The 14919-nt window shown below is 46.1% G+C and overlaps 1 protein-coding gene across 2 annotated transcripts in view; it reads right to left on the reverse strand.

Annotated features, from left to right (window-relative positions):
* Positions 1–1477: 1477 nt before the first annotated feature.
* Positions 1478–14919, reverse strand: part of DCP2 (decapping 2) — a 47337-nt gene continuing 33895 nt past the window's right edge. For both annotated transcript variants that reach the window (XM_086773038.1, XM_086773039.1), the window contains one exon: positions 1478–2068. In XM_086773038.1, the coding sequence (XP_086629164.1) occupies positions 1875–2068 (194 nt within the window). In that variant the 3' untranslated portion in view covers positions 1478–1874. The remainder of the gene's footprint in view (positions 2069–14919) is intronic.

Raw genomic sequence — 14919 nt, forward strand, 5'->3', positions numbered from 1 at the left:
ATGTACTATAAAACTGCTCAAAACAAGTCGTTCCAACCATGTTGTGATTGAAATTTTTTTAAGGTAAGTACTAGAAAGTCTTGATAGTGGTTGGAGTTTGGAGTAGCAAAGGAGAGACTGGTTCAAAATTCTCCGTCAAGGCCAACATCACCTGCCAATTGCCTGTTTTCATTGCAAGAAAGGGCTCCCCATGGTCCATCAAAAACAGGTACATTCTGACGTGACAGTAACAGGACATTTTCTACATGACTGACATTGGCAGCCTAGTATTTTATTCATGCCAAGGGTGGTAGAGACCTGTGGTACTACCATTAGAGTTAGGAATTTGAAAGAGGTCTCACATACAGAGAACACATTGGCAGTTTTCAGAATGGCATCAGGACATTTTCTACATGACTGACACATTGACAGCCTAGTTTTTTACTCATGCTGAGGGTGGTAGAGACCTGTGGTACTACCATTAGAGTTAAAAATTTGAAAGAGATCTCACATACAGTAAACACATTGGCAGTTTTCAGAATGGCATCTTCTGGTTTTTAATGGTGGCCAAATGGTTGACTGAGCTGTATCCTCTGTTGACCCATCCTTGATGGAGAAGGGAATGTCAGCAATGCCCACATTCCAAAAGTAGTCCTTGGCCCAAGTTCCCAGCTGTCATGCAGAGTAGTAGGCTTATTCGTACATTGGCAAAGATATGGAGACTTGAAAGTCTCAAGGCAATTGGCAGGAGCAGTAAACCAAATATTACATATTAATCCTGATGAGGAATAACCTGCTTACGAGACAGTTAGGGGGACAACAATATAATCACAGAAATGGTAAGTTAAGCTCACAGAAATGGTAAGTTAAGCATCCAAAATACCTAGCATGTCAAGTTGTTCATAGGATTGCGAGCAGATTTGTAACTAGTGGAGCATGATTGAGATGAGTGTTTACAGAAGCAGGGGTTGTGGGAGGCTAGTGGATGCTAACAACGAGTAGCATACCCTGAGAGAGAAATGCCAATCAATGAAGTTGGCTCAACGACAAGGGTGGTATGGAGAGGACTCTGAAGCTCAATCTACATTTGATTCAGTATGTCTCACATGTTGTGTCACTAAGTTCGTGCACAAACAACCCAAACCCCCCCCCCCCCAAAAAAAAATAAAAATAAAAATAAAAAATAAAAAATGCTAGTAACCTCAATAACAAGTAGGCTTCTACCAAGTGAGACCAAGTTGTTGAAGCCATTAGTTAACCTTACAAGCATAACATAACCAAGCACCAGAAGCCTCAAGCAAATAAAAGTGGACCACAAGGCACCTGGATCAGGAAACAAATCTCATGCGCAACAAGAAACTCCACAAAGAAAGTTGCACGAGTTGAATGATGCATATGGGGAGCGAACTAGTGAGGTCAAGTGACTCCTACATGCTGACAGTTGAACACCATAAAAGTACTGCAGTCATCATATACCGTGAAAGCGTCCAAGTCAAACTGCAGTTAAGTACTTCAAATTTCAAATCTTGGAGGAATATCCTTGACGTCTTACTTATCTGTGGTGACTTTGAAACACAACACAGGTTCAAACCTATGGAAAAGCATTTGGCAAGTGTTGCATCGAACATACGTGCACATATCAAATACTGCACACAGAATGATGCACTCATTCCTGTTTCATTTGCACCTCAACAAAGCTATGCCCGGCTGTAATGACAGATTACGTGTTTAGTTGAAACTATCTATGAACACCACAAGATTGAATTCCCTGATACAAAACTAGAGTCTTCCTGCAACTGCGTATGATACTTTTGAAGGACGTTATATGCTTACAAGAGGGGGTGAGAACGAGCTTTGGACATACTGGAATTCTCAAGCTTTGCATTAAAGACGGTTTATTTGTCATCCAATCTCTGCAATATGAGAGCATAATCAAATCTGAAATTGCGAAAGCTCTTTCCTGGCTCATCTACAAGCTCCAAACCACGAGGCTCTGAAACAGGAAGAGGTAAAAGAGGAGCATTTTCTGCACCAATCAAAGATGTTGAAGGACCTGAAGTGCTTGCTTTGAGATTCTGTACTCCGCTTCCTAAAAAGTCACATCACAAGTTTACTCTCTCTCTCTCTCTCTCTCTCTCTCTCTCTCTCAGAATGCCAATGAAAATTTTGATTTCATCACTTCCAAGGTAGTAGAAGAGGCAGGATGTCATGCTCATCAAAACCCGCAGGCTTGGAAAAGTGCAGGAACCTTCCTGAAGGGCTCAAGGTTCTATGTGGGTGAAGATCTCACCCAAATGCAACAGGCAGAAAGGCCAAAAGAAAACAAGCAAACTTATCAGAGAAAGATGAGAGACAAGAGAAGGGAGGCCAAGGCACATCTTCCAAATAGGAAGATGCAGACATAATTTCCTTGGCATAGACTTGGGAGCATGATGCGTGTAGACTGCTTCACAATGCACTATTTAATACATACTCCCTGTGGTGGCCCAAGAAGGCATCTAGTGAGCGAGGACATGGGGGGATCGCATGTCTACTTCGCTGGATAATTTATCATGATGTTTCGGTACACCCAGCACAGCATGGACACACAAATGCTGTATCTGGATGAGGCTAGACCCATACAGCGAGCTAGAGAGAGATATCAGCTTGCTATCTCAGCAGGGAAGATAATAGTACTGGGTGACATGAATCAAGCACAGGGACCAACCATCTTCAGATTGACTCGAATAATTTACCTCCATGGATGAGGCAGGAGGATACATTTGACAGAGATTGGGACTGCATCTTGGGACCAAGATTATGCTCTTTGACACCTCATACTCAGTTGCAGCCAGACATGCTTTCTCATATAAGGTTGAGTTGGTCAGGTCATATGTATATCAAAATCACTTTCATTAGCCTGCCCTTTACCATGCGCACGGCTAGCGCAAGGATATGCCACCCTCACCCGCTTCGAGAAACTGTTTCCAGGTCCATTTCCACGAACCTACTACCAAATGCACACTATTTCGTACTTTGGTTCGCCTGGCAGTGATGTAGAGTTGGGAGAGGAGTACAGGAGCAGCATGGAGAGACTGCAGGTTATGATGCTCTCACACATGATCAGGTTGCATGATCAGTCCGTCTCATCATAGATGGCATGTTCCAGGCTGCCACATACATACACAAAATCTACACTCCATAGAGATAGCTATCCACTGCTGCCTTTGGAGTCCTATAAACAGTTGGCACATAAAAGCAATAGCAGTGCTGCTCGCATGCACGGACCACTAGTTTGTTTGAGTCACCACATGGCCTTCAGATGGACCGCCTGCCTCTCTTTGAATACAGTGAGGATCACTGGGGATGGACTCATTGAGGCCCAATTACCTCCTTGCACTCGTCCCATTTATGAGGATTTCCCGCATTGCTCTTTTGGTCAGCTGAGGGTGTCATGATGGCACCTCAGATTGAGACAGCAAGAGTGGAGGGCATCCCACAAGACCGACAAATATGCACACTTAGTACTGCGGAGACAGTCAAAAGAGCAATGCATATCAGATGCCCAGTTTATTACAAGATGCGCTGCCTCTTCAAAGTGGGGTTTGGCCCTTTGACATGGGTGATGCAGTACAGAGACCAGATGTCTCGAACTATACCTACTATAGATAAGGCATCACAGAGATAACGTCTGAGGCAGCATACCGCACAGACATCTATCACCGACTGCTTCGGCTTGCTCCCATCCGGGATCCCCAGTTGACAACCTGGTGCGAAACCTGCCACGACAGAGAACCCAAGACAGAGCCACGCAACCCCACTATGTGAGCCCCCCAGGCCCGTGGCATGTTGGCACCACGCACGCACGGGGTATTCCATGAGAGAGACGACCCGAAGAGAGCACAGGTCCCAGACGCTCCCAGTTCACAAGACCCAACCTGACAACTCCAGATTCAAGACCTGCTTCAGTGACACACACAGACTCCACCATAGGTGTGAAGGGCCAGCCTAGGGTTAGTAGGGCTATAGGGGTTCGAAGGAATCCATGGCAGATTTGCTCGAAGAAGAGAGAAAGAAAGTTGAATTAACGTCTTCAAAAGGCCAAAATGACCTACGAGATCAAAATGTTACATCATATACCTAGATGAATCCAGGAACATGCCCAAATACACCTTTTAGGAGGAACGTGCATGTTATATACTCATGGTAGTCAACCCACAAGACTATATAACTATCAACTCCATTATGCATAGTATGGACTAGACACTACGACATCCCCACTAACGTCATCAGTGCCCAATAGTGGGTGTAGAACTCTGTATCAAGATATGCTCTCACACACACACACACACATAAGAGCGTATATTCACACAAAGCCCTTCGTACTGAGTTTCTGTCAAACCTCCAGAGATGCAAGGCAGACTCAACCATAATGAAGCTTGGCACTAAGGGAAGTAGCAAATAGAAAGAATTAGTACAGCAAATAAGTAGTTGATAGGGCAAATGCACCGCTAAAGATAGAAAGAATAAGCACAATATCAACTGGCCGCAACTCGGGCAAAAACTTCACAATGTGAAATCTGCATGTCCGCTAATACGGCTGAATTATATACCTAGATGAATCCAGGAACATGCCCAAATTCACCTTTTAGGAATGTGCATGTTATATACTCATGGTAGTCAACCCCAAAGACTATGTAACTATCAACTCCATTATGCATAGTATGGACTAGACACTACGACATCCCCACTAACGTCATCAGTGCCCAATAGTGGGTGTAGAACTCTGTATCAAGATATGCCCACACACACACACACACACACACACACACATAAGAGCATATATTCACACAAAGCCCTTCATACTGAGTTTCTGTCAAACCTCCGGAGATGCAGGGCAGACTCAGCCATAATGAAACCTAGCACTAAGGGAAGTAGCAAATAGAAAGAATTAGTACAGCAAATAAGTAGTTGATAGGGCAAATGCACCGCTAAAGATAGAAAGAATAAGCACAATATCAACTGGCCATGGAATACATCACCATGGTACTAAAAGTAAAACTAAAAGAAAATATCCATTTTTCAAAAAAAAAACAAAGAGACTCAAGCTCTCGCATCAGCCAAGAATATCTCGCATAGGGTGCTGCAACATGGTACCCACTGTAGTTAGGCTGACAAGGCGGCGGGAGAAAGTCCTGTGGTGGTGGGAAATGATGGTTATGATCCCTCCTGAGGTGACATGAGCGTGGGCGGCAGCCACTATGTCGAGGCATTGGGCTCTACATAGCTCAGTGGCTCTATCTAATGTCACTCCTCTTGGCCGAGCTCCTGCATTAGCCTGGAGGTCGGGGGGAGTGGGTGGGTCTGCTCTCGGGGCTCTAGTCTAGAAGAAGTCAATGAGAGCACTATGCTGGTCCTCAGGCGGGTGCAACTGATCTGGGCCGCAATAGGGATTCCTTGTGCCAAAAGAAAAAGCCCCAAGCATCTCTGGTCTAGAAAATCCATGATCCTAGAGAGTGGTCCAAATCCCTCTCAGAAGAGGCAGTGGAACCTCCCCCTGATCTCATAGTATACTGGGTATCTGCATATATAATGAGCCTCTGTCTCAACCTCTATATGGCAAAGCTGGCATGTCCTGTCCTCTGGTGCTGCTGCTCTCAGCCCATATCTAGCTACCTCCACTCTCAACTGGTGGGATGAGGTGTGGATTTGTCCAATTGCACACCGCACCCTAAATGAGAGATGTCTATCCATGTAGTGAAGGCAAATGATGAAGTCGTCCTCCGTCATGTGAAGAAGATAGTCTCTGTAGAATGCCATCTTCATCCCTAGGGATACTATAGAGCCCTAGATATATATCAAGTACAATGCTTTTTGTAGGCTTAGAGCCTTATCTTTTGATTCAATAAACACACTAAGCAAAGACACATGGCAAGGCCATTGACATCACTACTTTTGTCACACACACACATAATATCTCAGCCTAAGAGGCTGTAAAAACATATAAGGGTTGTTTCACACAAAAAGCTCCGAATACCCGACAAACCCCCCTTTAGAGTGGAGGTGGTGAAACCAAGCACGCAAAAGAAGTAGCGATCTTCTAACTCCATCACATGCTGCAAGGGAGCAATCTAGCCATGCCCACTTCCCATGCCATGCTAATCCTCAATCAACTAGTGACCGAAGCTACAAGGGTAGATCTCTATCACCCCCCTACCTCCTAACAAGGATTCAAGATAGCATGGAGCCTTTTATAAATATAGGCACACACAAACATAAATACAATCATATTTTTGGGATACTACCTAGGGCAGAGAACCCTTATTGACTCTCACACACATAGAAGTAGCTAGAATGCCCACCCAAAGTCTTCCTCCTTGAGAGAGACTGGGCTCTTGTAGCGGTTACTCTTTCATCGTCAACTAGCACCTCCTCATCATCTGCTATGAGATTAGCATGATGCTTTTCTTGCTCTTTTTCTAACTTCTTGAAGCACTTGGACTCCTTGTGCCCCATTCTTTTGGAGAAACTGCACTGATTCTCCTAGCCTAGGGTTAGCAAGGCTATGGGGATTCAAAGGAATCCATGGCAGAGTTGAGAGAGAGAGAGAGAGAGAGAGAGTAAAACTAGAGTGAGTGAGAGATAATGATTAGCACGACTCAATGACTAAGATTGATTTATATGAAACTTCAGTCTAGTACAATGCGACTAAGATTGATTGATATGAACCTTCAGTTTAGTACAATGCTTTTTATAGGCTTAAGAGCCTTATCTTTTGACTCAGTCAAACACACTTAGCAATGACACATGGCAAGGCCATTGAAATCACTACTTTTGTCACACACACATACACGTACAAACATGTAAGGGCTGTTTCACACACATGAAGCTCCGAATACCCAACAAGGTGGTAGGAAGGCTCCAAAAGCAGTAAAAGAGGAGGTCAGGGAAACCTCCAAATGGGTGGAGGTTGCCAAGAAGCAGAAAATAGCCCATACTCCCAATGCCACGATCATCATGACGGCCACACTTGAGAAAGGAAATCCTCGCCAATCTAGGGCCCTCCATGTGAGAGTGACAAGCTTGCAAGCACACCACTAATCACACGAGGACAGTGAATCTTTGTGTTGGCCAATGGGTGAGCCGCAAAGGACTTGACTAGGGAGAGGCCTCTCCTCCTCAAGTACAAGGATACGGAGTACAAAGAAGAGGGCCAACTCACGCCTCTACAAGTGGAGCATAGGAAAGCCGGCATGGTTCAGGTTAAGAAGGCCAGGAAGGCCAAGAAGGCCACCACGATGGCCACGTGGTTATTGCTGAGCAGTGAGCACCATCACAAATAGGAACACAGGGTCTGTAGACTGTGAGACCACTTCAGCGCTACGGATAGCCACCTGGAATTGCAATAGCACTTTATGATTGGACCCAAGAGGATTTTCCGAGACCTTTACAACAGGGGACATCATCTTCTACACAGATACACATCAGCGCCCTAAGAGAGATCTGCCACAGGTCACAGGGTATGTATGGGCCCTAGGGGTCAGCATACAGAAGGGAGACCAGGTCAGATTGAGGAGTCTGTGAGTCTAGAGGGGCCAGAGACCTTTTAAGGCCACATCTGCACCATACTTACAGTGGTCCATAAAGAATAAGGAGGCCTGGCATATGTGGATGCATCTATGCTTGCTTGGGGATCGGCTCGTACACATAGCAGTATCCTACTTTCCACCAGATACATCCAGCTTTGCCCTGAGTTCTATAGTGGATGGTGGGCAGTCACCATACCTGGCACTTTAAGCAGAGATTACAGAGTTTTCCAGTTTTGGGGGCATCCTCCTACTAGAAGACTTCAATGCACTGGGAGAAGTCAGGTCCGGCTCTTTCACTTTGACAAGAACCCTATCATCTTGCATGACTTGAATCCGAGGGACCTGTTGGTTCAGAGGACATCATAGGACTCATCTCCAAGATAGATCTACCAAAGAAAGTAGTATGATGTCTGTCTGATGCCTGAGCTGTGAGAACACCCCGCCCCCCCCGCCCCCCGGCCAGCCTTTCCCCCTCTCCTCCCATCCGCCTGCGCACTACCCCTTCCACCTGCTGCCAGCCCTCTTCTCTCTCACCTGCACGCTGCCTCCCTTCCTTTCCTCTTCCCTGCGCCCCCAGCCTCCTGCCCTCAGTCCTCCCTGTTCCCCCCAGCCTCCTGCCCTCAGTCCTCCCTGTTCCCCCCCTCCCCCCTCACCCCTCCCTCTTCCTTTTTCCAACTCCCGTCCACCTCTTCCTGGTTTTTCTGGTTATTTTTGTTTCTTCCACCTTCCAGATCCTCGTTTCCCCTTCTTGCCACTCCTCTTCAGTGCTTCTCAAGGCAGGTTGTCAGTTCTCGGGCAGCACTTCCTTCCGGCAAGTTTCGGCCTCTTCTAGTCTTCAACCCCCAAGAGGACTCCATGGCAATCGCTCCGTCATCCCCAACCGAGGCCTCCGTCCCTTGGCTCTCCTTTTTAGAAGCAGATCTCCAGCTCCTCGCTTTGACAGCCACATCCTTAGAGGCCTCCACTTTAGTATGCAAGATTGGTGGTAGCTGAAGGAGCTAAAGACGCTCAGCTGAAACAGTTAGGGTTTCATGTGGGAGACACACACAGAGAAGAAGGGAGAGAGAGAGAGAGACGTGTGGGGATAAGTCAACTCACAAAGTATGAGAGTGTGTGACTCCCCTATCACACATGTATATTTGCTCTAGTACACATAGTGCACTTAGTACATTAAAAGTACTAAGTGTACTACGTACTATAAAACTTGTGGGCTTGTACACACTATAAGGGTGGACATAATGCCTTTATCCCAACAACCTCCCACTTAAAGGCAATGTGCCCTTAAGTGAAGGAAAAGAAAAAAAAAATCAGCATGTACATGATAATATACAAGGCCATATCAAGGCTGAAACTGGCCTCATCCAATGCCCATCAAGTGTCTGCAATGAGCAAACCGCTCTGGAGGCAAACTCTTTGTCAACAGATCAGCCGGGTTGTCATCCGTATGAATCTTGACAAGCTGAATCAGCTTGTTCTCTATCACCTCTCTGATGAAGTGATACTTCACATCCACATGCTTCGTCTTTGCATGAAAGACAAGGTTCTTTGCCAACTGGATGGCACTCTGACTGTCACAATGCAACAATGCAATATCCCCTGTATAACCCAAATCAACCACTAACCGAGATAGCCATAATGCCTCCTTGCAAGCCTCTGTGGCTGCAATATACTCGGCCTCTGTAGTAGATAAGGCAGTGCACTTCTGCATCCTGGATATCCATGACACAGCACCTCCTGTGAATGTAAACACATAACCGGTAGTAGACTTCCGGTTATCTGGATGACCGGCATAATCCGAATCCGTGTAACCATGCACTAATGCATCCCGTTTGCCAAAGCAAATGCACATATCCTGTGTGCCCTTCAGGTATCTCATGACACCTTTCACTGCTTCCCGATGCTTCTTGCCAGGGTTGGCCATGTATCTAGTAACCACTCCCACTGCAAATGCAATGTCCGGCCTGGTAGCAACCATGGCATACATGAGACTACCACAAGCTGAAGCATACGGAATCTTGGCCATATCAGCCCTGTCACTATCCGACTGTGGGCTGTCCATAGCACTGAGTTTCACATATGGAGGCAAAGGAGTACTAGTCTTCTTCCCCCCCTCCATATTGAACCTCTGCAAAACTTTGCCAATGTATTCCTTCTGAGACAAATACAACACATGTTGATTTCTGTCCCGAAGTATCCGCATACCCAAAATGTGATTTGCATCACCCAAATCCTTCATATCAAAGGTTTGATGCAGCCTCTTCTTCAAGGCATCCATCTCTTTACGAGATTTCCCGGCAATCAACATATCATCAACATACAAGATGAGGATCAATAGACTGCCATCCAAAGCTTTCTTGGTGTATAAGCAGTGATCTATGTCACTCCTCCTGAAATCCTGGGATTTCATGAATGTATCAAATTTATGATACCATTCCCTTGGTGTCTGTTTGAGCCCATAAAGACTCTTTTTCAGCTTGCATACAAGCTTCTCCTTTCCATTCACTGCATAACCCTCTAGCTGTTGCATATATATCTCCTCATGGAGATCACCGTGAAGAAAAGCAGTCTTCACATCCATCTGAATCAAATCCAGATCATCATGAGCAACCAAAGCTAATACAGCTCTAAGTGTGGTCATTTTGACCACTGGAGAGAAGATCTCATCAAAGTCCACACCATATTCCTGCTTGAAGCCCTTAGCCACTAACCTGGCTTTGTATCTTGGCTTTGCATCAGGTGCGAATTTGAGCCTGTAAGCCCACTTGCATGGCAAAACCTTCTTGCCTGTAGGCAAATGCACCAACTTCCATGTTCCATTTTTGTGCAAAGAATCCATCTCTGACTTCATAAGCACGCTCCCAAAGAGCCTTGTCTGCCCTCTGTAAAGCCTCCTTATAACAAGAGGGCTCCCCACAGTCAGTGAGCATCAAGTAGTCAACCCCTGGAACAAACCTGTCACGGGGTCTGGAGGCTCTTGTTGACCTTCGTACCCAATGATCATCATTTGCAAGTTGCTATTTGCTATCTCTGGCTGTCCATTTGGACCATTTTCAGCACCATTTAAGGGCTGGTTTTGTTGCTGTAATGGCTGATTTACAGCCCTTGGTTGTTGTCCATGATGTCCATCATCATCAAAGATGACTATGCCAGGCTCCTGTTGCCTTGCAGGCTCCTTATACATGCATGTTTCATCAAAAATGATATCATTGCTGCGTATAATCTTTCTATTCACTGGATCCCAAAGTCTATACCCCATTTCACCTCTGTCACCATATCCTAGGAATATGCATTTGTGAGACTTAAGATCAAGTTTGGTGCGTATTTCCCTGCGTATGTGCACGTACGCAACGCAACCAAACACTCTCAAGTGCTTGTAGGACGGCGGCTTCCCTGAAAATACTTCCTCTGGCACTTTTCCACCAAGCCTCGTGTTAGGTGACCTCTTTATAAGATGAACGGCTGTCATAACAGCTTCAGCCCAAAAACCATGAGGTAACGCAGCATGTGACAACATAGAACGGACCTTCTCCTGAATGGTCCTGTTCATCCTCTCTGCTGTCTCGTTTTGTGGAGGATCATAAGGAGCAGAGAGCTCCCTCTTGATGCCTTTAGCATCACAAAAGTCCTGAAACTGTTTGGACATATACTCTCCACCATTGTCGAAACGCAAAGCCTTCAGTGTTTTGCCAGTTTGATTCTCAACATGAGCAACAAACTTCTCAAACACTGAGAATGTATCACTCTTCAAACGAAGAGGATAAACCCACACCTTGCGTGTGGCATCATCAATAAAAGACACAAAATATTTTGCCCCTCCCAAAGAAAGCTGAGGCATCTCACATACATCTGTATGCACAAGCTCTAACTGAGCATCTTTTTGTCCAAGAGCTTTCTTGTGGGGGCACTGGAGTTGCCTGTCATATATACAATGCTCACAAAACTTAAAACTTGAGAACTTTAGAGAAGGCAAGTAACCAAAACGAGACAATTGCTCCATTCCTTTGACACTCATGTGTCCCGACCGGCTATGCCACATAGAGATTTCCGGCAGCTCGGTTGCATTTACATTAGCATGGTGACAAACATTAGCATGCATCAAGTAAAGAGTGTCCACCTTAGAGCCTCTGGCAACAACCAGTGAGCCCTTACTAATCTTCCACTTTCCACTACCAAATGTGGTAACATAACCAGCATCATCAAGCTGTCCAGTAGAAAACACGTTCTTCTTGATCTCAAGCACATGCCTGACATCATGGAGCATAAGCTGTGAGCCATCTGAAAACACAAGCCTCACATCACCTCTGCCAAGAATCTGGCATGCATGGTTGTCACCTAAATAAACTACTCCTTCATTGCCAGCAGTATACCTGACAAACAAGTCTCTGCAACCTGTGACATGAAAGGAGGCACCTGAATCAATGATCCATGAGTGCATACCATGACCATCTCCTGCATGGAGTGAATGGGCATCAAGTGAAGACATGAATAGGACTTCATCCTCACTGTCACCTGCATGTGACACATTGACTTCTTCAATCTTGACTCCACTTTTGCCCTTTGGCTTTGCATCTTTGGCTTCGTCTTTGTCTTTGTCTTTTCCTTTGCCCTTTTCCTTTTGATCATTCTTCCATTTGTAGCATTGCTTTTTAAAATGTCCCTTCTTGCCACAATAATGGCATTCCAAGTCCTTTTTGGAGCGGGACTTGCTCCTTCCCCGTTCTTGGCTGACTCCCTGCAAGATGTGCAAACACTGCACTAAAGCACACAAAGTGCTCACAGTTGTTCTCCCAAAGTTTATCTCCCACTGCGGAAGCACGAATGCAACTCTCCTCCCACTGAATGTGATAAAATCACCAAAATCTGGTTGCTGCAGATTTATGACAGCACCTTAGATGTGCTCTGTTCCCCTTCCAAAATACTGTACAACAGTACTAAGTGCTCACCAAAAAATGTACCAAATCTGTACCGGCAAGTACAGCAGCTTAAAATGAGCCTTTTCTTCACTCAAGTCAATGTACAGCCATGCCAAAACTTGTACAAAGTTGTACCAAATCTGTACCAGCAAGTACAGTAGCAATAAATGCTCTCTTGGCTGTCCAAATGAGTGAAAATCAGACCTTGACAGTCCTCACCACTGCATACAACAGTCCCGGACAGAAATTGGGCAAAAGCCCCTTGACTGCAAGTGGATTTCTGAGGGTTCAAGGCATAAAAGTCTTCCCTGCTGCTTTGCCAAGCTCAACAAGCACAAAATCTTGAAAGGCCCCTTGATTCAAGATCAATTTCTGATCATGAATGGTACAGTAATGCACATGAAGGCATCCAGAGTCTTCACAATGCTTCCCCCTGGCCACATATACATCCAATACATAAAAGCCCCTTGATTTACTGGCACATTGAGTGCTTGACAAGCATCAACACATTGCCCAAAGCATCAAATGCCAGTGCCTGCATGCAAATCAACCCAATTGGCACAAAAGACCTTTGATTTGCACTCCAATTTCCTGCAATTTAGCCCCGAATGTGAGATTGCTCACATCATACAGCATGTATGAATGCCCAATGGCACAATTACATCAAAAGCCCCAAATGTTAACACCCAATTTCTTGCCAATTGACCCGGAATGTGACAAATGTCACCCAATGTTGCCAATTGTGCTCAAATCCGAGCCATTAGAACCTGTACCTGCTCAATTGATGATAATGGACATGCAAATCCCAAAATTGAAGCAAATACCTCTGAAATTTCTGATTTCTGTTGTTGCAGAAAAGGGGGAGGCATCGTATTTGCTGACTCGTGTGCTGATGCTACTACTGCTGTGCAGGTACGGATGTTGAAGGGAGCTACTGCTGGACTTGCTCGCTTCTCAGCGTACAGTATATTCGTGCAGGTGGGCGGTAGCGGAGGAGCTCTGTAGCGATCACGCCATGGCGGACCTCAAGAACTGTACTGTGCGCACGCGCAAGTTCATGACCAATCGCCTCAGGCCAGCTAGACACACTCTTGGTAGTCCCACTATGCGGATTTCAAATCCAAGCTCTAGCAAACTGCAAACGACTACACCTGTCTACGTTGACCTCTGTAACATCTTTTGCCTGCTTTCAACACACCTCGCGACTCTACCCTGTACACACACAGGACACCGAAATTTTTGACGCTTATGCAGGGTGGCGAATTAGACTCACACACGGCAACACAAGTCCCTATGCTTCTGCCCTGCTGATCGCCTATTGAGACCCTGCGCATCAATCTTCCAACACCTGGCAGCTGTCCTGCGTTGACGGCAACTGATGCTTGGACTTCGTGGCAGCACAATAGGGACACACTACTCACCGCATCTGCCAACACTAACCTTATTGTGGCTGGTCAATTCGTTGCTGCTTGGCATAGATGCTGTTCGCGATGAGGATGATGGTTCCACACACGTGGGAAATCTTCAGAGATTTGCGAAGGTGATAGAGATCTTCTGTCACGCATCAAGAGTGCAGATCAACTAGCACAAGTTGTGGGTTGGCTCTCCACCCACCCCGACTTGGCGTCCAGTTGATGAGGCTTTCCAATGGATCTCGAGGGGTACTCCAGTCCGTTATCTTGGATGCCAGGTCAGCATCGATATCTCCCCGGAGCAACAGTTAGCCCCTCTTCTTCTGAGCATTCGGAAGAAGCTTCTATACTGGAGTTCAGCAAGGCTTTCCTTAGCCGGCCGAGTGGTTCTTGCCACCATATGGTATAGTACTTCTTGTTGGGCCTTCTCTCGGGCCTGCATCAATTAAGTTCAGCGGTTGATCTGCAACTTTCTATGGGCTGGTAGCGACGAGAGGCCTACCCAGGCCAAGGTGGCCTGGAGAGTGATCATATAGCCGTGCCACAAAGGGACCCTAAGCATCATCAACCTCGCCATCCATTTAGAGCCGTACCCTATTGGGCAAGCTGATTATTAGAGGACTTTTTCCAAGTGGCGAGCCGTGGTGGAAAGCTTTCCTTCTAGCCAAGATATCCTCCCATACACCGAGTCTGGGGGCCTTGGCCACATAGCACTAGATGGATCTTCACGGAGATGTGGACCCGTGGCTTTAGCCCAACTTTTGAGGATAGATTTGCAACCAATCTATAACGAGCTTGGGACCACCTCAAGTCAACCATCCACCTGTCTGTCCCAGTAGCATCCGAGGAGCATCTCCAACAGCCCTTGATTTCGAACCCTTGATCCGTTTACCTAGTGGTCACATGCTAGCGGCTCGGCCTCGTGTATTCTGGGGAGCTTTGAGCAAGGGACATACTAGGTACCTTGGAGATTGGCTTGCATTCAGATAGCTTCCCCTGGTGGCTCAAGAGAGAAGCCCGACTGGGATCCGAGGTAGAGACAAACTC

The sequence above is a fragment of the Cibotium barometz genome, chromosome 33, assembly GCF_041138505.1.
Source record: "Cibotium barometz isolate CiBa-2024 chromosome 33, ASM4113850v1, whole genome shotgun sequence".
Taxonomy (NCBI): Eukaryota; Viridiplantae; Streptophyta; class Polypodiopsida; order Cyatheales; family Cibotiaceae; genus Cibotium; species Cibotium barometz.